We start from the raw sequence: 27,938 nt of genomic DNA on the forward strand, positions 1-27,938 counted from the left end.
TCCGCCTCTCTCTTTCTCTCACTCTCGCCCCGCCTCTCTCTCTCTCTCGCTCTCGCCCCGCCTCTCTCTCTCTCTCTCGCCCCGCCTCTCTCCCTCTCTCTCAGCGCCCCGCCCCTCTCTCTCTCTCGCTCTCGCCCCCGCCTCACTCTCTCTCTCTCGCTCTCGCCCCGCCCTCTCTCTCTCTCTCTCCCCTCGCCCCGCCTCTCTCTCGCTCTCGCCCGCCTCTCTCCCTCTCTCTCTCGCCCCGCCTCTCTCTCTCTCCCTTCTTGCTCTCGCCCCGACCCTCTCTCTCTCTGCTCTCTCCCCGCCTCTCTCTCTCTCTCTCTCTCGCTCACAGCCCCGCCTCTCTCTCTCTCTCTCTTGCTCTCGCCCCGCCTCTCTCTCTCTTCTCTCTCTCGCCCTGCCTCTCTCTCTCTCTCTCGCCCTGCCTCTCTCTCTCTCTCTCGCCCTGGCCTCTCTCTCTCTCTCTCGCCCTGCCTCTCCTCTCTCTCTCTCTCTTTCTCTTGCTCTCGCCCCGCCTCTCTCTCTCTCTCTCTCGCCCCCGCCTCTCTCTCTCTCTCGCCCCGCCTCTCTCTCTCTCTCGCCCCGCCTCTCTCTCTCTCGCTCTCGCCCCGCCTCTCTCTCTCTCATCTCTTGCTCTCGCCCCGCCTCTCTCTCTCTCTCAGCTCTGCCTCTCTCTCTCGGTCCTCGCCCCGCCCTCTCTCTCTATTCTCGCTCTCGCTCTGCCTCTCTCTCTCTCTCCGCCCCGCCTCTCTCTCTCTCTCGCTCTCGCCCCCGCCTCTCTCTCTCTCTGCTCTCGCCCCCGCCGCTCTCTCTCTCTCTCTCTCTCGCCCCGCCTCTCTCTCTCGCCCTGCCTCTCTCCTCTCGCCCCTCTCTCTCTCGCTCTCGCCCGCCTCTCTCTCTCTCTCTCCTCGCCCCGCCTCTCTCTCTCTCTCTCTCGCCCCCGCCCCTCTCTATCTCTCTCTTACCCCCGCCTCTCTCTCTCTCTTGCTCTCGCCCCGCTCTCTCTCTCGCTCTCTCTCGTCCCGCCTCTCTCTCTCTCTCTCTCGCCCCCGCCTCTCTCTCTCTCTCCTCGGCCCCGCCCTCTCTCTCTCTCCCTCTCTCTCTCACCCCGCCTCTCTCTCTCTCACCCCGCCTCTCACTCTCTCCTCCCCGCCTCTCTCTCTCTCTCTCTCGCCCCGCCTCTCTCTCTCTTGCTCTCGCCCCGCCTCTCTCTCTCTCTCCTCTCGCCCCAGCCTCTCTCTCTCTCTCTCTCGCCCCGCCTCTCTCTCTCTCTCTCGATCTCGCCCCACCTCTCTCTCTCTCTCGCTCTCGCCCCGCCTCTCTCTTTCTCTCACTCTCGCCCCCGCCTCTCTCTCTCTCTCCGCTCTCGCCCCGCCTCTCTCATCTCTCTCTCGCCCCGCCTCTCTCCCTCTCTCTCGCCACCCGCCTCTCTCCCTCTCTCTCGCCCCGCCTCTCTCCTCTCTCTCTCGCCCCGCCTCTCTCTCTCTCACTCTCTCGCCCGCCTCTCTCTCTCTCTCTCGCCCCCGCCTCTCTCTCTCCCTCTCGCTCTCGCCCCGCCTCTCTCTCTCTCTCTCTCTCTCTCCCTGCCTCTCTCTCTCTCTCTCTCTCGCCCCGCCCTCCTCTCTCTCTCTCCCCGCCTCTCTCTCTCTCTCTCCCCGCCTCTCTCTCTCTCTCTCTCTCTCTCCCCGCCTCTCTCTCTCCTCTCGCTCTCGCCCCGCCTCTCTCTCTCTCTCGGCCCCGCCTATCTCTCTCTCTCGCTCTCGCCCCGCCCTCTCTCTCTCTCTCTCTCTCCCTCTCGCCCCGCCTCTCTCTCTCTCATCTCTCTCTCCCCGCCTCTCTCTCTCTCTCCCTCTCGCTCTCGCCCCCGCCTCTCTCTCTCTCTCCTCTCTCTCTCCCCGCCTCTCTCTCTCTCGTCTTGCTCTCGCCCCGCCTCTCTCTCTCTCTCTCTCCTCTCCTCTCTCCCCGCCTCTCTCTCTCTCCCCCGCCTCTCTCTCTCTCTCTTGCTCTCGCCCCGCCCTCTCTCTCTCTCTCTCTCTCTCCACGCCTCTCTCTCTCTCTCTCTCTCCCCCGCCTCTCTCTCTCTCCCTCTCGCTCTCGCCCCGCCTCTCTCTCTCTCTTGCTCTCGCCCCGCCTCTCTCTCCTCCCTCTCGCTCTCGCCCCGCCTCTCTCTCTCTCTCTCTCTCTCGCTCTCTCCCCGCCTCTCTCTCTCTCTCTCTCCCCGCCTCTCTCTCTCTCTCTTGCTCTCGCCCCGCCTCTCTCTCTCTCTCTCTCTCCCCCCGCCTCTCTCTCTCTCCCTCTCTCCCTGCCTCTCTCTCTCTCTCGCTCTCGCCCCGCCTCTCTCTCTCCCCGCCCTCCTCTCTCTCTCTCTCTCTCTCCCCGCCTCTCTCTCTCTCTCTCTCCCCGCCTCTCTCTCTCCCTCTCGCTCTCACCCCGCCTCTCTCTCTCTCTCTCTCCCCCGCCTCTCTCTCTCTCTTGCTCTCGCCCCGCCTCTCTCTCTCCCCTCTCGCCCCCGCCTCTCTCTCTCTCCTCTCTCTCGCTCTCTCCCCGCCTCTCTCTCTCTCTCTCTCCCCGCCCCTCTCTCTCTCTCTTGCTCTCCGCCCCGCCTCTCTCCTCTCTCTCTCTCCCCGCCTCTCCTCTCTCTCCCTCTCTCCCCGCCTCTCTCTCTCTCTCGCCCCCACCTCTCTCTCTCTCTCGCCCCCGCCTCTCTCTCTCTCTCTCTCCCCCGCCTCTCTCTCTCTCGCTCTCGCCCCCGCCTCTCTCTCTCTCTCTCGCTCTCGCCCCGCTCTCTCTCTCTCTCTCTCTCGCCCCGCCTCTCTCTCTCTCTCTCTCTCTCGCCCCGCCTCTCTCTCTCTCTCTCTCTCGCCCCCCGCCTCTCTCTCTCATCTCTCCCCCGCCTCTCTCTCTCTCTCTCTCTCTCGGCCCGCCTCTCTCCTCTCTCTCTCTCTCGCCCCGCCTCTCTCTCTCTCTCTCGCTCTCGCCCCGCCTCTCTCTCTCTCATCTCTCTTCCTCACCCCGCTCTCTCTCTCTCTTCGCCCCGCCCCTCTCTCTCTCTCGCTCTCGCCCCCCGCCTCTCTCTCTCTCTCTCGCTCTCGCCCCGCCTCTCTCTCTCTCTCTTCTTTCTCACCCCGCCTCTCTCTCTCTCTCTCTCTCAACCCGCCTCTCTCTCTCTCTCGCCCCGCCTCTCTCTCTCTCTCCTCTCGCTCTCGCCCCGCCTCTCTCTCTCTCTCTCTCTCTCGCCCCGCCTCTCTCTCTCTCTCTCTCTCTCTCTCTCTCGCCCCGCCTCTCTCTCTCTCTCTCTCTCTCGCCCCGCCTCTCTCTCTCTCGCTCTCCGCCCCGCCTCTCTCTCTCTCTCTCGCTCTCGCCCCGCCTCTCTCTCTCTCTCTCTCTCTCTCTCTCGCCCCGCCTCTCTCTCTCTCTCTCTCTCTCTCTCCTCTCGCCCCGCCTCTCTCTCTCTCTCTCTCTCCTCGCCCCGCCTCTCTCTCCTCGCCTCCTCGCCCCCGCCTCTCTCTCTCTCTCGCTCCTCGCCCCCGCCTCTCTCTCTCTCTCTCTCGCTCTCGCCCCGCCTCTCTCTCTCTCGCTCTCGCCCCGCCTCTCTCGCCCAGTCTCTCGCTCGCCCTCTCGCCCCGCCTCTCGCTGGCTCTCGCTGCCCCCCCTCGCAGCTGCGTCTTGGAGATAGTGCAGTTTGGTAAATTTTGTACACTGCACATGTTCAGCCTGCCCCCATTCTAATTTCATCTCAGTGTCGCAGCTTTTTTTTATTAGTTCATGGATGTGGGCGCACTGGCGAGGCCAGCATTTATTGCCTATCCCTAATTGCCCTTGAGCAGGTGATGGTGAGCCGCCTTCTTGAACCGCTGCAGTCCGTGTGGTGAAGGTTCTCCCATCGTGCTGTTAGGAAGGGAGTTCCAGGATTTTGACCCAGCGACGATGAAGGAACGGCGATATATTTCCAAGTCGGGATGGTGTGTGACTTGGAGGGGAACGTGCAGGTGGTGTTGTTCCCATGTGCCTGCTGCTCTTGTCCTTCTAGGTGGTAGAGGTCGCGGGTTTGGGAGGTGCTGTCGAAGAAGCCTTGGCGAGTTGATGCAGTGCTTCCTGTGGATGGTGCACACTGCAGCCACAGTGCGCCGGTGGTGAAGGGAGTGAATGTTTAGGGTGGTGGAAGGGGTGCCAATCAAGCGGGCTGCTTTGTCCTGGATGGTGTCAAGCTTCTTGAGTGTTGTTGGAGCTGCACTCATTCAGGCAAGTGGAGAGTATTCCATCACACTCCTGACTTGTGGTTTGTATATGGTGGAAAGGCTTTGGGGAGTCAGGAGGTGAGTCACTCGCCGCAGAATACCCATCCTCTGACCTGCTCTTGTAGCCACAGTATTTGTATGGCTGGTCCAGTTAAGTTTCTGGTCACTGGTGACCCCCAGGATGTTGATGGTGGGGGATTCGGCGATGGTAATGCTGTTGAATGTCAAGGGGAGGTGGTTGGACCCTCTCTTGTTGGAGATGGTCATTGCCTGGCACTTGTCTGGCGCGAATGTTACTTGCCACTTCTAAGCCCAAGCCTGGATGTTGTCCAGGTCTTGCTGCATGCATAAGGCAATATTTGTGTTTCCATTCACTCCCACAGGGTAATTTTTTTGATGAGTTCCAGATTGAAGGAGTATCAGCAGAGTATAACGAAATTTATCTGGAACTAACACCTGAAAACCTCTCAAGGTCCTTGAAAACAGCGCAGAATGCCAAAGCTGTGAAAATTAAACTGACTATGAAGCATTGTCCATGTATCACCATTGCTGTAGAACTGGTAAGAACATCGAAGTTTTGCAGTGCTGGCAGTTTTAATCAGGTGACGCTGTCGTGCTATTTATTGAACAAATATTGTCTATACTATAAGTAAGAACATTGTTTCATCCTGCATTCCTGAGGGGTTATTAAGATTAATCCTCTTACTTCGATCAATCTGAGATTTTGTTTATTTTCCTGTTCTTTGATGATTCTTACAGCTTTGTGTGTTATTCTAAGCAAAGCTCCCCTTGTGACCTGTGTCAGTGTTGTGTGTGTGTGGCTTGGTGTTGTGGATGCGTGGACTGGGACTGCACTGAATCCCTGGAACCACCATATCGGCAGCGATTAGCCGTGGCATCACTAATGTCTGCTCATTAGGCCTCAGCTACAACATTACTTCTATATAAAACTAGCGAATTCTGGGTTATGTAACAAATAATGCTGAAGATTTGATTCTGTTTAATTTATACTTTGTGCAACATCATTTAATTTTATTTCCTTTTCATGTGTTTGTGAGTAGAAATGCTGAGTAGCAGTGTATTTGACAGATTGGCATGTGGTTTCTGTTAGACATTAATAGAAATAGGACTGGATGAATCAGTGCATTTTCTGCTGTAACATTTCTGCTGGAGGTGAGAGGAAAAAAGGGGAGAGAACCAAAATAAACAGAAACATACCAACAGAAAATATGAGCTACATAGTGACGGAAGAGAGAAGGACCTAGAGATGGCAATTACATGATAGCATGTAGAAGAGAGGGGCCAGAGGGAAGGGAATGTTTAACGGAAGAATGAGAATACAAGTGCAGAAGACCAGACATGCAGACACAACAAAAAAAAGTGTGTTGGGCAGGAAGAGAAAAAGTGAGGCAGAGTGGAAGAAAAATGAAGCTAGAAAGGAAGTCCCGGGATTACAGAATGAGATCAAAGCAGAGAAACAGTCACGGGAAGAGAGAAGCACAATATATTTATGTTTATCTGTGGTAAATCCACTGGGAGATTAATTATGGTATTTTAAGTGAGCATTAAAATCTGGGAATCAGAGCAACCTGGATTTATCGATGTACTCTCCCACAAGCACTGCAGTTGAAGTGTACATTGTTTTCATAAAATATTTGTGAATAAAAATAAAACTTCAAAATTTTCAATTGTAGAATTGAATGCACAAACTATGGGCAATTTCACAATTATACAGAGATGCTGGTTCGACAGTTTTAAAAAAAAGTTAGACATAACTTGCTTCCTGCTCTTGCAGCCGTCCCTCTCCAGCCACAGTCGTATTGTTACACATGACATTCCTGTCAGCATCATCCCCAGAAAGCTTTGGAATGATTTTGAAGAACCCAGTGTTCCAGATTTTGATGTAAGTTATTAGGTTGATAACTTTTCAGTGAGTTTCTCTTAGTGTTGGTTTTGTTCACGTAATGGAAACATACGTTCATAACTCTAAATTTATTTTATCTGCTTAATAATTTGTATTTGTACCAGTGCCACAAGGGACTTCAGTACTGGTGCTTGGGTTTTGCTTTGGTTTAGTTTCAGTTCCCAAGTACATGGGGGGACTGTTTATACATATATCTAGAGGTTTTCATCAAAAAAAGCACCTTCACGTACTTCCTAATTTAATGATTTACTCCATTTTTCCTCCAAAAAGTACACATTCCTTGTCTGTTCGAGTGGTTATTCATATTATACCAGACATCCTTGAAAAACCGGAGTACTAGTCAGAAATTATATTTGAGGAGGTATGTTGTGTACTTTGCTGATGTTTTAGGAACATGGGGACAGGAGTAGACCATTCAGCCCCTTTAGCCTGTTCCATCATTCAATTAGATTATGGCTGATCTGTACCTCAACCCCATCCACTTGCCTTTGCTCCATACGCTTTTGCTTGAAGGTCTCAACCTCTCCCAGAAGCCTAGACTTGGACTTGATATTTTTACCCAGAGCTGTGACTCTGAGCTGAAGACAGATCCTGCAGTCCGAGTATGTGGAGTGGGAACTATTTCCCAGGATGTATCACAAGTATTTAAGCTAGCTGAATTAGAGAATGCTTCTTAGTCTCTAACAAAATCTATTTGATTATGTTTATATTTTAAGAAACATTAGAGGGCAAATTTTAAAATCTTTATTCAAGTCAAATTTACTTAGGAATTTTTTTAGAACTGGGAAGCTGTGTGAGAGAGCCAGAAACTAAGTATATTCCATTAAAGAAGTAGTTTTAGATTGCTATGAATAAAAAGGTTGGAAACCAATAAATATTGAAGAAAAGGGCCTTTTAGGACTCTAAGAATAATAATGAAAAAACTAAAGGAGAATACGAGAAAATAAGAAAAGGGGTTAAGAGCAGGATGAGGAAAGATAAGATAAGATGAGGAAAAGAATTCAAAAAAACATCAAAAGGAATACTGAAGTATTTTGCAAATAGATCAGTGAAAGGAGAATTGTTAAAAGCAAAGTGGGACCCATGAGAGGAGAGTATTGTCAATGTATAGATGATGATCAAAAAAATGGCAGATGTATTTAATAAGTACTTCACTTTGGTCTTTACTAAAGAAAAGGGTATCGGAGCAGATATGAATCCTGAAGTGGTTGAGAGTTAAATGAGTGATATTATGATGGATGAAAGGAAATTATAGATATGTTAATTGGGAAGATAAAGCACCAGGGCCCGATGGGATATATCTTCGGATCCTGAGGGACAAAATTGCACTGGCCCTAGAAATTATTTTTACGGCTCTATTTAGTGCAGATGTGTGCCGGAGGACTGGAGAGTGGCCAATGTGGTACCCATTTTTAACGAGTGAGACCATGTTAATCTGAGTAATTACAGGCCAGTTAATTTATCTGTGGTAGGCAAAATTTTAGAATTTCTAAATAAGGATGAAATTACCATATACCTAAATAAAAGGAAAATAGTGAGATGTAGCCAGCATGGATTTCAAAAGGGACAATGGTGTTTGACAAACCTCAGAATTCTTTGAGGAGGTAACAGACAGGTAGATGGGGGAAATGTGTGCATGGACTTTCGGAAAACTTTTGACAAGATACCATACAGGAGATCACTAGAGAGGATAAGGGGGTATGGAATGAGCGGGTTGATCGCAAATTGAATTAAAAATTGGATGGGAGGGAGACAAGGCATTAAGAGTGTATGGAAGTGGGTAGTGGTAATCCGCCTGGTTCAGTTCTGGGGGACCACTTCTGTTTGCAATGTATACCAATTATTTTGATGTTGGCCTCGAATGGGTGGTATTGAAATTTGAAAATGATACCAAAATAGGAGGTATAGTTAATTCTTCAGCAGACCAAAGGAAGCTGCAAATGGATATTGATAGGATGGAGTATTGTGCTAAAAAGTGACAGATGAATTGAATTTCAGTAAGTGTGAGGTGATACATTTTGGTTGAAAAAAACAGCAATTATACTCCTGAGTGGAAACAGACTCAGTGCTGTGGAGGAGCAGAGGGATTTGGGGGTACAGGTTCACAGGATATTAAAGGCAGCAGCTCAAGTGGATTTGGCCATAAAATAGCTGTTGGAATTCTAGATTTTATCACCAAGTATAGAATACAAATGCCAAGAGCTGATGATAAGCCCATATGAAACCTTAATAGACCTCAGATAGAGTACAGCGTGCAGTATTGTGCTTCACACCAGAGGAAGGATATATGGAGGCTTTTGAGAAGGTACAATGCAGATTCACTCGGATGCTGCCTGGTATAAGGAAATACAAATACAAAGACTTGAAAAATTGTGTCTTTTTTGTTGGAACAATGCATATTATGGGGCAATATGATATGTGTTTAAAGTTATGAAAGGATGGGACAGGGTAAATAGAAATAGAATGTTTCCAATAGTTTAGGGGTCTAAAATGAGGGGCCATAGATAGAAGGTTAAATGTTGGAGCTACAGGAAAAATGGGCTCGGATTTGAGAGGTGACAACAAGATCAAGGACTTTGAAGAGGAAAATGTAAGATTGGAGATGGGACTGTAGTTTGGAAGGACAGAGGAGTCAAGAGTTTATTTTTTGAGAGGGTGGATGCCGGCAATTTTTCAAGGTTTGGGCATCGTACCTGAGGAGAGGGAACCATTCACTGGCATGGTGGCCAGGAAGGGAATGTTTGCAGAGATCTCTTAGAAAATGCTGGCAAACCCATATCTCTGCTCTCATCCTGTGGTGTCAGGTCCGTACCCTACCCCTCTCTGCTGACAGACAGCAGGAATCTACCAGGGCGCCAGACACCATTTTCCATCCCCTTCCCAGTTCTGTCATACCTGAAATTCCTTCTCCATAGTTCTGCTAAATCCTATATTCCCTTCCATCGTGATGCCAGATCAGGCTCACCCCCCACCCCCTCACCCCCTCACCCCGATGCAAGAAACTCCCTGCAGCACCCCAGTTCTGCCAAAGCCCAGGGGACCCTCAAACCTCACTCAACCTTTCCTGTACTGCTGAATAGCCAATATCTGCTTCCATTTGGTGCATCTTGTACACCATCTTGATGTTTTCTCAGCTTTAAAATTGGTGAGGGATATAAGTTAAATGCATATAAGATCAGTCACTCAAGGTTTTAACAGAATAATAGTGATACCATTCAATTCCTGAAAACCCCAAAAGATTATTTAATAAAAATGGAATTTGACTTAGCCACTGTAAATCATTAACCTTGATGTTATCCGTACCGGCGTATATGCCCCTATTATAAAACAGCATACCATCCGGCTCACACTGAGACCTGCTATTTTTCCAGAGTATTTTGAACTGATAGGTCTTCTTGCGAGAGTGTTTTCAAAATATAGAATTTGAACCTAATTAGAAACCAAGCTTATTTTAGCAGATGATTTTTTTTTGCAGCTTCAAAACACAGGGCACCATATTGCCTAGTCACAGAAGTCTCAGTTGTTTCCCAAAGTGCTGTCATGTGCATCATAGTTTTCAGGTTTTTAGTACTTATTGTGTCTGAAGAGAACCAGTAATTTAACATAATTCAAACTACTGTTTGTATTTTCTACATTTGTAAACCTACTTATCATTGATTTTAAAGGTCAGTATATATTTACCAGTACTGAAGATCATGAAGAGTGTTGTGGAAAGAATGAAGAATCTTTCTAACCATGTTGTAAGTTTGTATCTTAAATGCTACATTAGTTAAGTTTTCTTTTTTGTTTTCATTTGTTGAATCCATTGCCACCTTAATTGCTGAGGAAATTTATTTCTGGAGGACAACATTAAAAAAAATTATTGAAGTATTTCATTTTCTTGTAAGTATACACAATGAAGCTGATAATCTGTAAAACATGGCAATTATTGTCGGTGTCACATTTTTCTTATGTTGAATTGTGGACTAAAGATGGCAATAAAATAGTTTGAGTCACATAAATGTTTAGACAGTGTTATGATTTTGTGATAAAATTAATGTACCAGTGCCTATATTGTGCATTTTTAGTGCCTACTCAATCTGTTAGTACGAATCGTGAACAGTTTTACACCAGCATGCTGCGCTATTGAGTTGCCTCCATTACCATTCTCTACTCGCTATGGAAGGGCGGTGGATACAGACACACCTCTCATTTGCAAAACTGACTTCACTGAATGGGATATACTGCTGATCAAGTATTTGGCTTTGGTTTGTGGATTGCTGTTCTGAATAACTGAAGTGCATTTGTATTTTGATTCCGAATCTATGGATTTATTTCATACTAGCAGATCTCCTGTGGAATTGCTTATGATGAGACTGAGGTCATGCTGTTTTTTTAGAATAAGGGTGTTTATCCCATGTACAGGCGCACTGATTTACAGTAAATGCATGTCACATTCCATTTTTATTAAATGGCATTGTAGAATTTTTGCTGGTGATTTGGAGATTAAATTCCAACAATTTTGTACAGCATAAATGAATGGTGTATAAATATGTGTGTGTATATGTATGTAAAGGATGTATAAGTTGGAGTTAGATATTTGCTATCTCGCAGTAATAGGTAGGGGAGTGGATTCACCTGCATTGAGTGCCCTCCTGTGCCTTGGGCCATCCTTCTGTGCTCCCGAAGCCCAGGACCAATCCCTAACATTGGGTGTTTGGCAGTGCTGCCATGAAGCTGTTGAGGTATAAGAGCACGGAGGTATCCTTTGATCTGGAATCAGTGTGGAGCAGGAACCTGGGTTTTTTTGCCAAACTGGGGCTGGAATGTGAGTTTTGGCTCACTGGTGGATTCCTGGTTTCTGTCAGCAGTGAGGGGAGGCATCGGCCTAGGGTGGGGATGTTCCAGGTCTGGCAGCACTGGGGGTGATCTCCACAATTTGATGGTTTGTGATTGGTTCTTGGAAGTGTATCTATTCATCTGTCTGTCTCTCCCTCTTTCTTTCACTCTCACATTCTCTCTCTCTCTCTCTGGCCATGATTTTAGCATGGCGACGGGAAGTCAGCGGGTGGGTGGATTTGCGCGTAGGGAACCCGGTGGTCAAGTGAGTGCATTTAAATCTGCGATCGTATCTTGATTGCAGTCAGTTACCTTTGCTTCCAGGTTTCGGGTCTCCAAATTGTGCGACAGGCCTACTGCACACCCAAATGACGCGATTTAAAGCCCAGTATTTGAAGGGCCAATCCAAGGATGGATTTTGTAGGAGAAAGGATAAATGGAGTCCAGGAAAGCAAAGGCTGTCCCTAGATTTAATGAGCCTCCCTGGATGTACTGCTGGCTGCAGTGAGAGCCAGGATGGAGGTAATGTTTCCAATGGATGGCAGGAAGAAACCTGGCTCTGTAATCAAAATACCTGGCTCGAGGTGGCAGAGGGGCTGAGCAGGAGGAGCACGGTGTCCAGGTCTTGGGTTCAGTTCAGGAAGCATTTTAATGACCTTACCAGGTCAGGAAAAGTGAGTACAGTTGCTGATTCACCCACATCCTGTGTTATTCAACATCCGCTCCCCTGTCACTCTATGTTGCCACGCCAACCCCATCACATAACTCCTCACACCCACTTAAATGTCAGCAGCAGCAACCATCCTTCACTTTCTATGCACTTCCTGAACTGCCCATTTATTCACCCACCACTACCACTCACCCCAGTCCTGATGCAATGTGATGTATCTGTCTGATAGTCACCCTCTGATGCATCTCTTTCATGGTCAACCTCACCCAAAGCAATGCATTCATAGGGTGAATATGTCACCTTCAGTCAGTCACAGGTCTGTTCTTTCTCCCCTTGTAGGAAAAGATTACGCAAAATGCAAGGGAGAGGAGCAGAACTGGAGGTGGCCCACCACATAGTGGAGGTGACAGATATGGAGGAGGAGGCCATGGAAATAAGTCAGAGCGTCGCATGCCTACCCGTTTGAGGTGGAGAGACTGGCAACCCGCAGATGGCTGGTGACAGAACTTTAACATCTTTCACACACATGATGACTGTGCCAGACCTCAGTATGGTCATTGGAAAGATTGTCACTTTTGCAATGAATCATTAGTATTGCTTTCTGTTGTCTTCCAGGGCCTTCATGAGCAATCAGCAGAAATGGAAGAAAGTGATTCCTCAGAGGAGCTCATTCCTTCTGAGGATGCACCATCACAGGACATACAGCCATGCACCAGCACTGATACTCACACTTTGGTGGGTCCTATTAGCCAGTTAGTTGGATTGTCACCTGGTGATTCACCACTCACAAGTGAGCACAAGCAGACACTGGTGGCAGGGGCAACTGTGGAGAGTCCGCGTTGGGGGGCACACTCCTCTCCAAGCTCTGCTCAGCTGGACATAGATGCTGAACCCTGGAGGCCAGGGTTCAGAAGGAGATTGATAGAGGTGCAGCAACAACTTTGCGAGGTAATGGAAAAAGTGCCACGCACACTTCACAGGAGTGGAGGGAATGGAGGAGTCCAACTCAGTCGCTAGTGGATTGGTGGCGCAGGTAAGTGCAAGAGTGTCTACGATGGAGAGAATGGCTGCCTCCATTGAGCTTCAAGCATGGCTCTCAAATGAGTCCATGCAGGCCATGGCAACGGCCGTGCGGACTTTGGATGCCAACATGTCTGCCGCCTTAAACAGGCAGACAGATACTTTAGCCGTGGCCTTACAGCGCAGCACATCAGCTCACCAACCTGCTGTCCAGCAGAGTGGTGGGAGTGATGTTGCGCTGGCCCTGGAGAGGGATTGTGGCAAAAGGGGACATGGAAGTGGGGACTTCACTGAAAGCGCTCTTACGTCTCACCTGTTGCTCCCTCCTCAACCAGTACCCGCAATGCTGCCTCTTCTCCCGATGACCGAGTATCCCTGCACAGGTGCAGGTGGAGCAGTCTTTGGCGGGGCCCTCACTTGCTCCAAAACCCAGGTCGTAGGCCGAGAGCATTCCAACAGTCAGGGCGGAGATCTGAGCAACCTGACAATACCTCTGCTGAAGCCACAGGGGATGCACTATGTAGAAATGTTAAAAAGAGAACGACGAAGCAATTGTAATTCACCAAGGGTATGCACAAGGGTGTTTGACGAGCTATTATGTTGTTAATTTATATATTTTTTTGATATGGCACATTAAATTTAATCATTATCACTACCATTGCCGTGTCTTGGCCATTATTGAGTCCCTGTTGTGAATTTGCCCTTTCATGTACTTCATGACGAATGCTAAGTCATGATGCCACCCATTGGGCACGTGGTTGAAGGACTGTTTTGTGCAAAGTCGGGGGGGCGGTTGTGGTTGGTGGGGGGTAGTGGGGGACAGATTGGTGGTGGTGGTTCCAGGCGGCCTGAATATTTCAAACACTTCAATTTGCACATCTCATTATGAGATCCTGGTGATGAGGGCATCACGGGCAGCAATGTGAGTGGCTGCTCGGACGATAGGTTCCCATCTTCATTTTCCTCCTCCTCCTCAGATGTAATGTGGAATAGATCCTTTGTGCCCCCCATCCTGACCTTGTCAGTTTGAGGGTCTCCAAAATGTAGGTAAATTCATCTGAACACAAGAAATCTCAGTCTAAACACAAAGAACTCCCAGCCAAACATTTGTCTGAGAGAACTGAGTGCCCAGCTACAATTCCTCGCCTTTTATTGAGATGTGTCAATCACTGGTTTAAAGGGCCAAAGGAGCTTCGGCTGCAACTCGCCTCCATTTCAATGGCATGTTTCAGAAGCCACAGGAGATAGGTTTAGGAGTAGTTAAATCCGTTTCTGTTGCAGAATCCACAAAAAGTTAAGTACCTAAAGTGTTTCAACTACCTGAATTGACCCTTTAAATATCGACCCGCCGACTTTTAGTGGGGGCAGGACTTCTGGGTTTCTGTTGCATGCGCACATCCTAATGCACCTGGGTTAAACTCTGAAGTGGGCACGTTGGAGCTGGGATGTGGTCCCGCTCCAAAAAGCTGCTTCTTCAACTTCCCATGCGCCCCCAGACCATCCGTTCTTGGGGGTTAAAATTACCACCCCCCCCACCCCACGTCTCTCTCACTTTCACTCTCACACACTCATGGGTATCAGTAATTAGAATGTTTATATTTTGTAATGATGTGGAGATGCCGGTGATGGACTGGGGTTGACAATTGTAAACAATTTTACAACACCAAGTTATAGTCCAGCAATTTTACAACACCAAGTTATAGTCCAGCAATTTCAAATTTTAAAATAAAATTGCTGGACTATAACTTGGTGTTGTAAAATTGTTTACAATTATATTTTGTAACTATCAGCAAAGCAAACTATAATTAGAGACTTTACTTTCAAAATCTTAGTTCATTCATTTTTTAAAAGTTTAAGGTTTAGGATGAGGAAGACACTAAATGTGTCTCTCTACTTAATATGCTTTCTGATGTTTACGCAGTATCTATTGTACACTAGTTACAACTTTAGTGTTCCAATCAGTACTGTCTGACATTTTTTTTTCACATGCACTCACACCCTCACTCACTCTCTCTCTCTCGCCCTCTCATCCTTAAATCGCACCCAAACAAAGCTTTTGAAATTTGCCGTCTAGCTTTTCTTCAAATAATTTTGAAAAACAACCAGATTTTGTTAGAGACTGAGGGAGAAAATATTTTATCATTTGCCTGGCTTAAATTCTTGTGCGTGGGAAATTGTGCACATGACACCTGCTCAAACTGCAAGATCTACCTGCAGCTGACAGCCAAAAATTCAAGTCCCGATCCAGGCTTTTGGGAGAGGTTGAGGCTTTCAAGTAAAAAGGTTAAATGAAAGTATGAAATGACACAATAGACAATTGAGTGAGTAAACTTTATCATGTATTGTGAAATATGTATTTTTTTGAATATTTTAGTTTGTTTAAAACCTTATTACGGGCACTAATAATTCTAATTACTGAGGGAAAAAATGGTGGGCAAATATTTTTGAACAGCAGTTCGTAATTCTATTGATTAGTCAAACCATAACAGTAAAATGTTTACATATGGTTTTTGCATTATAAAATCTTTATATACAGAATCCCATTCTAAATGTTTACATAGAATGTTTCCATTATAAATATTTTACATTACAAGAAGCATTTTTTGTACACAGAAAGTGTGTACCATATCCAAGATTTTTAGCAGCACATATGTTTTTATACTTTTTAAGTTTATTGTACCATTAAATCTATTGGAGTTGGCATGAAGCTACGTTGTAGAATCTTTATCATTTAGTCTTCTGAGTGTTGCTGCTCTAAATAAAAGGAAAAAATCTTCACTGTTCTAAATATATGAAACAATTTTAGTATACTTATTTTTCAAATTGATTGTTTTCGAATTTAATGGAACTGATGGTATCAGTTCACGTAAAATATAATTACAATGATTTGTGTCTGTTAATGTAAATTGGGTCCACCCAACTATTTAATGCCCTCTTGTGATGTTGTTCTTTGGTCAGTGTTGGTATATTGGTTTAACATAATGCAAACATAGCATAATTGGCTAAAATGACATCAGCATCATCCTATGCCAAACATCAGTACTGAAGTAAATGCCTTTATCAAATTTGGAAATTATTTTCAAATTTTCATTCAAGGTGTTTACTATTTTCAGTTCATTTATCTTTGTTAATTAATAGAGGGGGATGGGAATTTTACATCCTGTTTGAAAATGCCGCTTATCTAAACCATTGTTTTGTTTGGAATTCAATGTGGGTCCACAAAGTTCTCGTGACTCAGTTTATATTTGCGCATGTATATAAGAACATAAGAAGTAGGAGCAGGAGTAGGCCATGTGGCCCCTCGAGTGCTCCGCCATTTAATCAGATCATGGCTGATCTTCAACCTTAACTCCACTTTCCTGCCTGATCCCCATATCCCTTGATTCCCCTCGAGTCCAAAGATCTATCAGCCTTGAATATACTCAATGACTCAACACCCACAGCCCTCTGGGATAGAGAATTCCAAAAATTCACAACCCTCTGAGTGAAGAAATTCCTCCTCATCTTAAATGGCCGACCCCTTATCCTGCGACCATGTCCTCTCGTTCGAGACTCTCCAGCCAGGGGAAACAACCTCTCAGCATCTACTCTATCAAGCCCCCTCAGAATCTTATATGTTTCAATGAGATCACCTCTCATTCTTCTAAACTCCAGACAGTATAGGCCCATTCTACTCAACCTTTCCTCATAGGACAACTCTCTCATCCCAAGAATTAATCTAATGAACCTCCGTTGCACTGCCTCTAAGGCAAGTATATCCTTCCATAGGTAAGGAGACCAAAACTACGCAGTACTCCAGGTGAGGTCTCACCAAAGCCCTGTACAATTGTAGTAAGACTTCCTTACTTGTATATCTTGTGACTCAATTTGGCAAGCTTCATCTTTGGTTTGGCCTCATAAATTTTGAATGCATGGTGGTTTGGACAGACCTGCTTCTTCATTGTTGGATTTGGATTCATGAAAGGAAACAGTAGAAGTCCATCGGTGGGAACAGAATGCTGCTCCTGAAAGGTGGAAAATCCAGTAACGACTGTTGGAACACCACTTCTAATTATTGCCAGCAGAAATTCAGCCATAGGTTCTCGGAACTGTAGCGTTAACTCAGTTGCTTGACTTAGGAAAAATATATGATGAATAATTTGGATAGTGCCCCCTTTCAGTATTGGCATTAATGTCAAATTTAAGTGAAAGACTTGCTTATTTTTGCATTTCAGATAATTGAAGCCAATCAGAATGGAGAAATGAATTTGAAAATTGATACTGATTTGGTGTCCGTCACAACACATTTTAAAGAACTTGGGAATCCCCCGTGGGGTAAGTATGTGTACAAAAATATTTGTGTGTGAATTGAAAAATAAAATATTGCAGAAGTTTAAAACTTGGCAGCGTGATTTGTCAAATTGTTGAATGCCTCAGTAAAATATAGAAGGTTTGCAAAACACTTGGCAGTGGCATCTACCACCCAGTTGCTTTGTGCATCCATAGTAATTTTGTAAATTGGGTAAAAAACTTAGATTCAGTGAGGTGAGCATACACTGTAGTCAAAGTCAATGTACTAGAAGGATGTTATCCTTTACTCCCCTTGTGCTTTATTCCCATTTCAGTTATTTGGAACCCGCATTTTTTTGCTCACTATATTTAATTTTCTCTACACTGTTTTACTTAGCATTTCCTATGTACATATTCTACTGACCTCTACCTTGCGGAGGCTGAACGCTGACTCTTCGACACCTCCTCCGACCTCCCCCTGGACCATGACCCTACCGCCGAACATCAAGCCATAGTTTCCCAGACTGTCACTGACCTCATCTCCTCTGGAGATCTTCCACCCAACGGCCTCTAACCTCATACTCCCCCAACCCCGCTCAGCCTGCTTCTACCTCCTTCCCAAGACCCACAAACAGGACTGTTCTGGGAGACCCATCGTTTCAGCCTGTTCTTGCCCCACAGAACTTATTTCCTCCTTTCTTGACTCTTTTTTTCTCCCCTTGTCCAGTCTCTTCCGACCGACACCCACGATTCTTCTGAATCTCTCCGGCACTTTAACAGTTTCCAGTTCCCCTGCCCTAACCGCCTCCTTTTCACTAGGAACGTCCAGTCTCTCTCCACCTCCACTCCCCACCAGGATGGCCTGCGGGCCCTCCGCTTCTTCCTTGAATGAGGCCCAACCAGTCCCCATCCACCACCATTCTCCTTCGCCTGGCTGAACTTGTTCTTACGTTGAACAACTTCTCCTTTGACTCCACTCCCTTCCTCCAAATAAAAGGTGTTGCTGTGGGAACCCGTTTGGGTCCCAGCTATGCCTGTGTTTTTGTGGGATGTGTGGAACATTCATTGTTCCAGTCCTACTCAGGTCCCCTCCCTCACCTCTTTTTCCAGTACGTTGATGACTTATCAGTGCTGCTTCCTGCTCTTGCCCCAAACTGGAAAATTTCATCAACTTTGTTTCCAATTTCCACCCTTCCCTCGCCTTCACATGGTCCATCTCTGACTCTTCCCTTCACTTCCTCGACTTCTGTATCTCTGTTTCTGGGGATAGGCTGTCAATCAATATCTATCATAAGTCCACCAACTCTCACAGCTACCTTGATTACACCCCGCTTCCTGTAAGGACTCTATTCCCTTCTCCCAGTTTCTCCGTTACCATCGCATCTGTCTTGACGATGCCACCTTCCACACCAGTGCTTCTGATATGTCTTCCTTATTCCTCAACGGAGGATTCTCCTCCACTGTAGTTGACACCGTGTCCGCTTTATTTCCCGTACTTCTGCCCTCACCCCTTCCCTCCCAGAACCAATAGAAGATCCCCCTTGTCCTCGCCTTCCACCCCACCAGCCTCCACATTCAATGTATCATCCTCCGCCATTTCCGCCTCCTCCAGCGCGATCCCACCACCAAACACATCTTCCCCTCCCCTCCCCTTTCAGCATTCTGAAGGGACCGCTTTCTCCACGACACCATGGCCCACTCTTCCATCACCCCCAACAGCCGCTCTCCTCCCCATGGCACCTTCCCATGCGAGCGCAGGAGATGCAACACCTGCCCCTTCGCCTCCTCCCTTCCCACTGTCCAGGGCCCCAAACACTCCTTCCAGGTGAAAAAGCGGTTTACTTGTATTTTTTTCAATTTAGTACACTGTATTCGTTGCTCACAATGTGGTCTCCTCTACATTGGGGAGACCAAACGCAGATTGGGTGATCGCTGTGGTAGACATCTCTGCTCTGTTCGATCTGCCGGTCGCTTGCAATTTTAATTCCCCGTCCTACTCCCACTCCGAACTCTCTGTCCTCGGCCTCTTATACTATTCTAATGAAGCTCAACGTAAGCTTGAGGAACAGCACCTCATCTTTCATTCAGGCACTTTACAACCTTCCGGACTCAACACTGATTTCAACAACTTCAGATCATAACCACTGCTCCCATTTTTTCAGACAGCAGGTGTTGGTAATGGTTCTGCTGTTACCATTCACAGTTCCTCTCGACCCATCTTTTGTTTCTTAACTTGTCCCATTACCACCCTCCTTGCTTTGCACCATCATCCCTTTTGTCATTTAATCTTTCTTGCCCCCTACCCTGTCACAGACCGTCCCTTTTGTTCTTTCCTCCCCTCCCTTTCCCGAGCTCTGTATTTGCTTAAAAATTTTAACTCTTTTACATCTTCCAGTTCTGAAGAAAGGTCTTCGACCTGAAACATTAACTCTGTTTCTTTCTCCACAGATGCCTTCTGACTTGCTGAGCTTTTCCAGCATTTTCTGATTTTATTTCAAATTTCCAGCATCCGCAGTATTTTGCTTTTAAATCTATGCATAAGTGTGTGCACGCATAAAAGCACTCGCTACCTGTCGTGGAGTTTGCTCTTCGATAAAACTGTTGTATGGGCCACGATGGAAAAATATGTTTTTATTTATTAGTTATTCCCAAATTGTTGATTTATTATCACTTGACTTATGTTCTGTTTATCTTCATTTCTTGAAGCAATTTAGTTGCCTTGTAAGTCACTGTCGAATGCTAAAATATGCAGCAAACAATGGGAACAACGCAAGCTCAGTATTAATACTGAGTCATGAATTTCTAGTTTTGTATATCACAAAGAGGCCGACTCCCTCAGTCATTGCCTCCTACCAGGCTAAAGGGACGAAACTGACATCTGCTGATTTGGAGCTGGGGCAGAAACAAAACTGTCTAGGTTGGCTGATGACACTAAATTGGAGACAAAAGTCATTGTTCATCTTGGATACTGGACATGATTGCTCTTAACTGTTTTCCTACAGTTTAAATTGTTGGTCATAAACCAACTGGTGGCCATAATGTTTGGTTACTGGCTGCTTACTTTGACCCCTTCTCCTGAATTTGTCAGCAGGTTCCAGAAGAAACTGTTTATTTCTTCAGACCCTGCAGAGACACCTTTACATTGAAGATCCTCTGAAATGGAGTGTGCTGGTGGTGTTTTTCTTCCACCAGTTGCACAGCCTGAACTATAATAGGCATTCAATAAAAATACTTAATTGGAGCAGGGCCAATTTCAGTGGGTTGAGAACGGATCTGGCCCAGGTAAATTGGAATCAAAGATTAGCAGGCAAAACGTCAATCGAACAATGGGCGGCCTTTGAAAAGGAGATGGTTCGGGTACAATCTAGGTACATGCCCAGGAGGGGGAAGGTAGGGCTCCCTGGATGACGCAAGAGATAGAGGGTCAGATGAGGGGACATATGACAGATGTCAGGTTGACAATACAAGTGAGAAACAGGCTGAATATAGAAAGTACAGAGGAGAAGTGAAAAAGGAAATAAGAGAGGCAAAGAGAGAGTATGAGAATAGACGGTGGCTAACATCAAAGGGAATCCAAAAGTCTCCTATAGGCATATAAATAATAAACAGGTAGTAAGAGGAGGGGTGGGGCTGGGTTAGAGATCAAAAAGGAGATCTATGCATAGAGGCAGAGGGCATGGCTGAGGTACTAAATGAGTACTTTGCATCTGTCTTTATCAAGGAAGAAGATGCTGCCAAAGTCACAGTAAAAGAGGAGGTAGTTGAGATACTGGATGGGCTAAAAATTGATAAAGAGGAGGTACTAGAAAGGCTGGCTGTACGTGAGTAGGTAGGTCACCCAGTCTGGATGGGATGCATCCGAGGTTGCTGAGGGAAGCAAGGGTAGAAATTGCAGAGGTGCTGGCCATAATCTTCCAGTCCTCCTTAGATATGGGGGTGGTGCTGGAGGACTGGAGAATTGCAAATGTTACACCCTCGTTCAAAAAAGGGTGTAAGAATAAACCCGGCAACTGCAGGCCAGTCAATTTAACCTCGGTGGTGGGGAAGTTTTTAGAAACGATAATCAGGGACAAAATTAATAGTCACTTGGACAAGTGTGGATTAATAAAGGAAAACTAGCACGGATTTATTAAAGGCAAATCAAATTTAACCAACTTGATCGTGTTTTTTGATGAGGTAACAGTGAGGGTTGTGTATATGGACTTCCAAAAGGTGTTTGATAAAGTGCCACATAATAGACTTGTCAGCAAAATTGAAGCCCATGGAATAAAAGGGGCAGTGGCAGCATGGATATAAAATTGACTGAGTGACAGGAAACAGTGATAGTGGTGAACGGTTGTTTATCGGACTGGAGGAAGGTATACAGTGGTGTTCCCCAGGGGTCGGTACTGGGACCACTGCTTTTTTTAATATATATTAATGTCTCCTACTTGGGTGTACAGGGCACAATTTCCAAATTTGCAGATGACACAAAACTTGGAAGTGTAGTAAACAGTGAGGAGGATAGTCATAGTCTTCAAGAGGACACAGACTGGCTGGTGCAGTGGGTGGACACGTGGCAGATGAAATTTAATGCAGAGAAGTGCGAAGTGATACATTTTGACAGGAACAATGAGGCGAGGCAATATAAACTAAATGGTACAATTCTAAAGGGGGTGCAGGAACAAGGAGACCTGGGGGTATATTTGCACAAATCTTTGAAGGTGACAGGACAGATTAAGAAAGCAATTTTAAAAAGCATGCGGGATCCTGGGCTTTATAAATAGAGGCATCAAGTACAAAAGCAAGGAAGTTACGTTGAACCTTTATAAAACACTGGTTCAGCCACAACTGGAATATCGTGTCCAATTCTGGGTACCACACTTTAGGAAGGATGTGAAGGCCTTAGAGAGGGCGCAGAAAAGATTTACTAGAATAGTTCCAGGGATGAGGGACTTCAGTTACGTAGATAGATTGGAGAAGCTGGGGTTGTTCTCCTTAGAGCAGAGAAGGTTAAGAGTAGATTTGATAGAAGAGTTCAAAATCATGAAGGGTTTAAATAAAGTAAATAAAGAGAAACTGTTCCCATTGGCAGAAGGGTCGAGAACCAGAGGACACAGATTTAAGATGATTGGCAAAAGAACAAAAGGTGACATGAGTGATAACTTTTTTGCATGGATGAACGAAAGCCCCGTATTTGTGGTTCCACCCTAGCATTGGGGACCCAGGGTGGTGAGTGCTGCATGGTGCAGTAGCTTCAAACGAATGTTTGAGTCACTTCTCCAATATCCTAGCAGCATGCCCATTTTGTGGCCAGGACGAATCGGTGCTCCATCAGAACAGCCCTAGTTCCAAGTGATTTAAAACCCTCCAAATAGCTTCTTCAACATTTTGGGCCAACCTCTCAGCTTCAACCAGTTCAGATGAATTTCAAAGAATCTGAAGAGCTTATCTTCACCCAGAAATGATCTCCAGTTGTCCACTTTGACAAGCTTCTCTTTTCTGCACGGGTCCTCCAATGACCCATTCAGGCCAGTGATCTTGCTGTTCTTCTTTGGCCTTTTACCTGTTACAGAGTCAGAGATCAGTACTCTCACACATTAATCAATGAAGATGTGGGAGTTTTCCTTCAAGGAAACAGACTTTTTTCATAATATTGTTAGTTCTACATGTAAGACACTGACAGTTCCCCAACTCTCTCGTTACATTCAGTCATTAATGCTGTGAATACTGAGAATGTCCTCAACCCTAGCACCTGGAAACCACATGACTGCCTTGGAAAGGGTCTTATCTTTACATGGCTTGCTATCGGTATGGTGTACTATGGCGTCTGCATTGAGCAGAACATGCAGTCTTGCCTTCAGAAGCCAAAGACCATGAATTGAAGCTACGTTTATAATTATTAAATAAATAAATTAATTACAAATAATTCTCTGTCTTGAAGCCCGGATTAATATCTACATGCCATATTTATTTATTTAATTCATTTGTGATGGGGCAGGCTTCCAATTTCATCTGTTGAGACCACATCTGTTTGTGACTGGCCCCAAAAGTTCAATTCAGTTTTTAAAGCATTTAAAAGGTAAAATGACTTGCACATCGAGGCTGGGGAGCTGGTTGCAGATGTAGCTGGGGGACGAGTCGATGAAAGACACCCTCGTAAGAACGGGATATGACGCTCGACTCGTCGATCAACAGTTCCGACGGGCCACAGCGAAAAATCGCATAGACCTCCTCAGAAGACTAACACGGGACGCAATCAACAGAGTACCCTTCGTCGTCCAGTACTTCCCCGGAGCGGAGAAACTACGCAATGTTCTCCGCAGCCTTCAACATGTCATCAATGACGACGAACACCTCGCTATGGCCATCCCCACACCTCCACTACTCGCCTTTAAACAGCCACCCAACCTCAAACAGACTATCGTTCGCAGCAAATTACCCAGCTTTCGGGAGAACAGCGTCCACGACACCACACAACCCTGCCAAGGCAACCTCTGCAAGACATGCCAGATCATCGACACAGATACCATCATCGACACAGATACCACCATCACACGAGAGGACACCACCCACCAGGTGCATGGTTCATACTCCTGTGACTCAGCCAACGTTGTCTACCTCATACGTTGCAGGAAAGGATGCCCCAGAGCATGGTACATTGGCGAGACCATGCAGACGCTGCGACAACGGATGAACGGACACCGCGCAACAATCGCCAGACAGGAGGGTTCCCTCCCAGTCGGGGAACACTTCAGCAGTCAAGGACATTCAGCCACCGATCTTCGGGTAAGCGTTCTCCAAGGCGGCCTTCGAGACACACAACAACGCAAAATCGTCGAGCAGAAATTGATAGCCAAGTTCCGCACCCATGAGGATGGCCTCAACCGGGATCTTGCGTTCATGTCATGCTACACGTAACCCCACCAGCGAAAAAAAGTTATCTGTTTTTAACACAACGGGTCATTCTCTGTCTTTCTCTTCCTTTCGGATGTTTCTCTCTCTCTCTGTGTCTGTCTGTCTTTTGTTCTGGCCGTTTGTGTATTCGGTGGTCCTGTAGGTAACATCACTCTGTCTGAACACTTTGATTGCCTTGACAACGGGCAGTTGGAAAGATTATCTGTAATCACCAGGTATTGTTCTTTGACTATAAATGCGGTAACCTTCCATGGAATCCCACACTTGCTCACCTGACGAAGGAGAAAGCCTCCGAAAGCTTGTGATTTTCAAATAAAACAGTTGGACTATAACCTGGTGTTGTAAGATTCCTTACATTTGTCAACCCCAGTCCATCACCGGCATCTCCACCTCAGAGAGGGAGCCAATGTAGGTCAGCTAGCACAGGGGCGATGGGTGAATGGAGCTTGGTGCAAGTTAGGAAACGGGCAGCAGAATTTTAGATGAGCTCAAGTTTATGGAGGGTGGCAGCTGGGAGGCCGGCCAGCAGAGCATTGGAATAGTGAAGTAAAGAGTTAACAGAGGCATGGATGAGAGTTTCAGCAGCGGATGAGCTGAGGCAGGGACGGAGACGGGCGATGTTACGGAGGTGGAAATAGGCGGTCTTGGTGATGGAGCGGATATGTGGTTGGAAGCTCATCTCATACAGTACCTAATCAATTTATGTCCAAATCAGTGGAGTAGCTCAAACTTGGAGAGCAACATTTTCATTTCAGAACTAAATAGAAACTGTGAATTTGACATTTTGAACTTTGCAAAATTGAAGTTGGCCCCATTTTTGGAATTAACCATCACAATTCAAAAAATATGTTGTTAATTTGTGTTTTACTTCAGAGAACATAAAATTGATTTTTAAAGTTAAGCTTTAGCAGAAATCTTATAATCCAGCAGGTAATATGTTCAATATTATTCCTAACAGTTGCAGAAGGAACACCACCTGGTTCCTTCCAAATAAGGGATCCAGACATCATGGCTGAAGCCAGAGTGGACATAAAGAGACTTCTGCAGTTTCTTGCTGGGCAGCAGGTCAATCCAAGCAAGGCCATATGTAGTGAGTTAAGTTTATTTTTCCTCCATTGCAATGTATTTTGACTAGCAATTGGATTTTACATGGAATTTACAGCACAAAAACAGGCCATTCTATGTTTATGCTCCAGACAGGCCAATTTATTTACTTCATCTAACCCTATCAACATATCCTTCTATTCTTTCCTCATGTGTTTATCTAGCTTCCCCTTAAATGCATCTATGCTATTCACCTCAACCATTCCATGTGGTAGCGAGTTCCATATTCTCACTACTCTCTGAGTAAAGAAGTTTCTTCTGAATTCCTTAACTAGAATTGTGTATGGCTATGTTCTGTCATTCATATTGTAGGATCAGTTGTTGCTAAAGGCATTCTTCATTCTGCATCCTGCACACAGTGTAGGAGTGTATCCTAGTTTGGTCCTAGGGTCCACTGAGCATGTGCAGAAAATTGTAATAACATTGCATTTTGGCAATGCTGTAATGGTGTTGCATATCGGTGGCGCCATACCTGGTCTCCTACTCCCACACCATATAAAACCCCAGCACCTCCGCCATTGCACCAGTTGATTTTCTCCAGTTATTATAAGTGCTAATTGCGCTTTCAGAACAGAAGTGCAGATTTACCAGTTAAGTTGACTGATGCGGCCGAGCGGCAGCATGCGTCTTCAGAGATGGCAGACAAGAGCATAAGCAGTCCAGGGTAGCAAATATCAAGCAGCACACCCTGGTCCAGTGCTGCACCACCATGGTAGGCCCACATACTACGCACAGACTGTTGCTTCTGAATTTTGAATACCTCATTTTTCTCTCTCTCTTACAAACTCATTTTCCCAGTTTTGTCTTTACATTTTAATGACCAAATTCTTATGTTGTGTGCTCACTTTTTTGATACCTCATCTTCTGTTTTGCCCTAACTCTTCAAGTTTTAATGATCCTGTTCTGTATTTTTTTCTACCTCTTTTTATTTAATAGTCCACTCTACTTTTTCCCCAACCTCACACTCTAAATGATAATGGTCCCGTTCTCCTTTGTTTCCCACAAACCCTGTAAACATTCTCTGTGTATTTCACACTAAATCTCTTATATTTAGCCATATTCTGCACTTTTTTCTTTCACTGCTCATCTTTTAAAAAGCCCAAAATGCAGTTTTTAAAACAGCGGTTTTTATAAAACCCATATGCCTTCAAAGCAACTTTCCAACTCACTGAACAACTCCATGGAAGATGTACTAATATTTAAAAATTGTGTAATGTGCGTTTATTGTGCTGTTCTGCTCATCAGATGACTCAGTTCAAAAAAGCGCGGTGAAATCTCAAGTCTGACAGTTGGCATTTTGATCACATTTATCTGCAAATTGGAGAATGTCAATACATGTCATAACCTTTTCAAGACTTCAGCCAAAGCAGGGAACTAGTTGCTCAACAGTAAATGTGGAGCAGTTGAAACTTTTCAGATTTTTGAATTAAAATTCTTCTTGATGTTGTTTGGTTTCATTAATCAAATTGTGGATGTGTTCCAATTATTTATGCACATAAGAAATGTAATTATTTTAATTAGGCATATGTGATTTTTCTATTTTTTGAGGCAATGATTGTGTCGCTATGAGGTTACCTCATTTTCTTCAGCTGTCTTTAACAGATGAAGTGTTTTTTATATCTCAGATGAGGCAAGGTTGGGATTGCTAGTTGTTTCTCGTGTCGCAAGACCAGTCAGACCTCCATCCACTTTGGCACAAGTCATCAGGCACTTTCTGTGAGGAACACTGATGGTCTGTTACACATGCAAAGCCAAAGCAAATTGTATGCTTGTCTCAAGACTGAAAACACACTTGTATGTAATGGCCTAGGTTTTCTGATTGTCATACTGATGGTAACCTATTTAAAATGAATGAGCTAATGTTGGCTTTATGATTGTATGTTTAAAACTTGTTAAATTTGAGTATTTGTTGCACTTTAACAAAATTCTGCATTTATTTTCTTTACAGATATCGTGAGTAAAAGAGTTATTCATTTTGTTTTGCTACACGAGGATGTGTCTCTGCAGTACTTTATACCGGCTCTTGCTTGAGAATCTTCCCATTAACATTTAACAGTTTAATGGACACCTGCAGAAGTATCACCCTTGCTTGAGAAAAATGAGCATCCCGCCCAACAAGTCCATTTTGACGAGGCGAAACACCTGGTTGAGAAACGGTGCATACAATTGGACTTACCACTGCAATAACCTTTTAAGTTTTTGATCTTTGAGAAGTTGTTGCTAGATAAAAGATGTCTGATTAAATTTCAGACTCAACAACATAGAGAAAATGTTTTAATATTTTTTCTACTTTGCCTGAGAAACTTGTCTGATTGATTTGCTACAGATGTGTGCACTTTCAAGAACTAGTGAAGATGAAACTCCACTTTTTTATGCCATCTCTTTGATGTATATCTGGTTTCAAAGTGGAAAATTTACAACTTTTTAAAAACTCCCATGGCCTCTTTTCCGATGTGAGTATTAAGTTCTTGTGGAGTTATTGCTTTGCTGCATGTACTTTGTTTTTCAAATCTAGGCATTTGATTGCAGTTTAGAAACAAGGTGCCAGTAATTTATGCACAATTTTTTACAGATCTCATTGTGCAGCTATGGCCTTGTTTGTTTTTTTCTTCCTGCGTTGTATTACTGCCAGTTTGGTTGATTTATTTTTTAGTTAAGTTTACCAGAAAACTTGAAATGTATGAATTATTCTTACTCTTTGCTATTTCTAGATTTTCAATAAAGACTTGAAAAAGATCATTGTACATTTACTACAATTATTTATTTTCAAATTCCTATTTAATGTTACTTGATGCTTCAGTTAACCACAACAGAAAAATAATACAATGCCTAAAGTTGGAGAGGTAGAAATGTGCATTTCTTTTTGCAAAGTTACTAAACTTATTGAGGAAATGCTTTTATACTTGCACCAACTGCACTTCAAAGGAATAGTTACTAGATTAAATTAGTTAGTGAATAATTTTAGAGCTCTACATTTCTCGTTCTTATTTCTCAA

At 45.2% G+C, this 27,938-nt stretch overlaps 1 protein-coding gene across 3 annotated transcripts in view; it reads left to right on the forward strand.

The window, feature by feature from the left end:
• hus1 (HUS1 checkpoint clamp component) overlaps positions 1–27,677 on the forward strand; it is a 31,216-nt gene extending 3,539 nt beyond the window's left edge. For 2 of the 3 annotated variants that reach the window (XM_068005432.1, XM_068005447.1), the window contains exons 3-8: positions 4,625–4,801; positions 6,037–6,144; positions 9,831–9,905; positions 16,888–16,987; positions 24,798–24,929; positions 26,892–27,677. In XM_068005432.1, the coding sequence (XP_067861533.1) occupies positions 4,625–4,801; positions 6,037–6,144; positions 9,831–9,905; positions 16,888–16,987; positions 24,798–24,929; positions 26,892–26,974 (675 nt within the window). In that variant the 3' untranslated portion in view covers positions 26,975–27,677. The remainder of the gene's footprint in view (positions 1–4,624; positions 4,802–6,036; positions 6,145–9,830; positions 9,906–16,887; positions 16,988–24,797; positions 24,930–26,891) is intronic. The other variant, XM_068005439.1, reaches the window with a different exon arrangement.
• The last annotated feature ends 261 nt before the right edge of the window (positions 27,678–27,938 follow it).

This window comes from Heptranchias perlo, chromosome 2 (genome assembly GCF_035084215.1).
Source record: "Heptranchias perlo isolate sHepPer1 chromosome 2, sHepPer1.hap1, whole genome shotgun sequence".
Taxonomy (NCBI): domain Eukaryota; kingdom Metazoa; phylum Chordata; class Chondrichthyes; order Hexanchiformes; family Hexanchidae; genus Heptranchias; species Heptranchias perlo.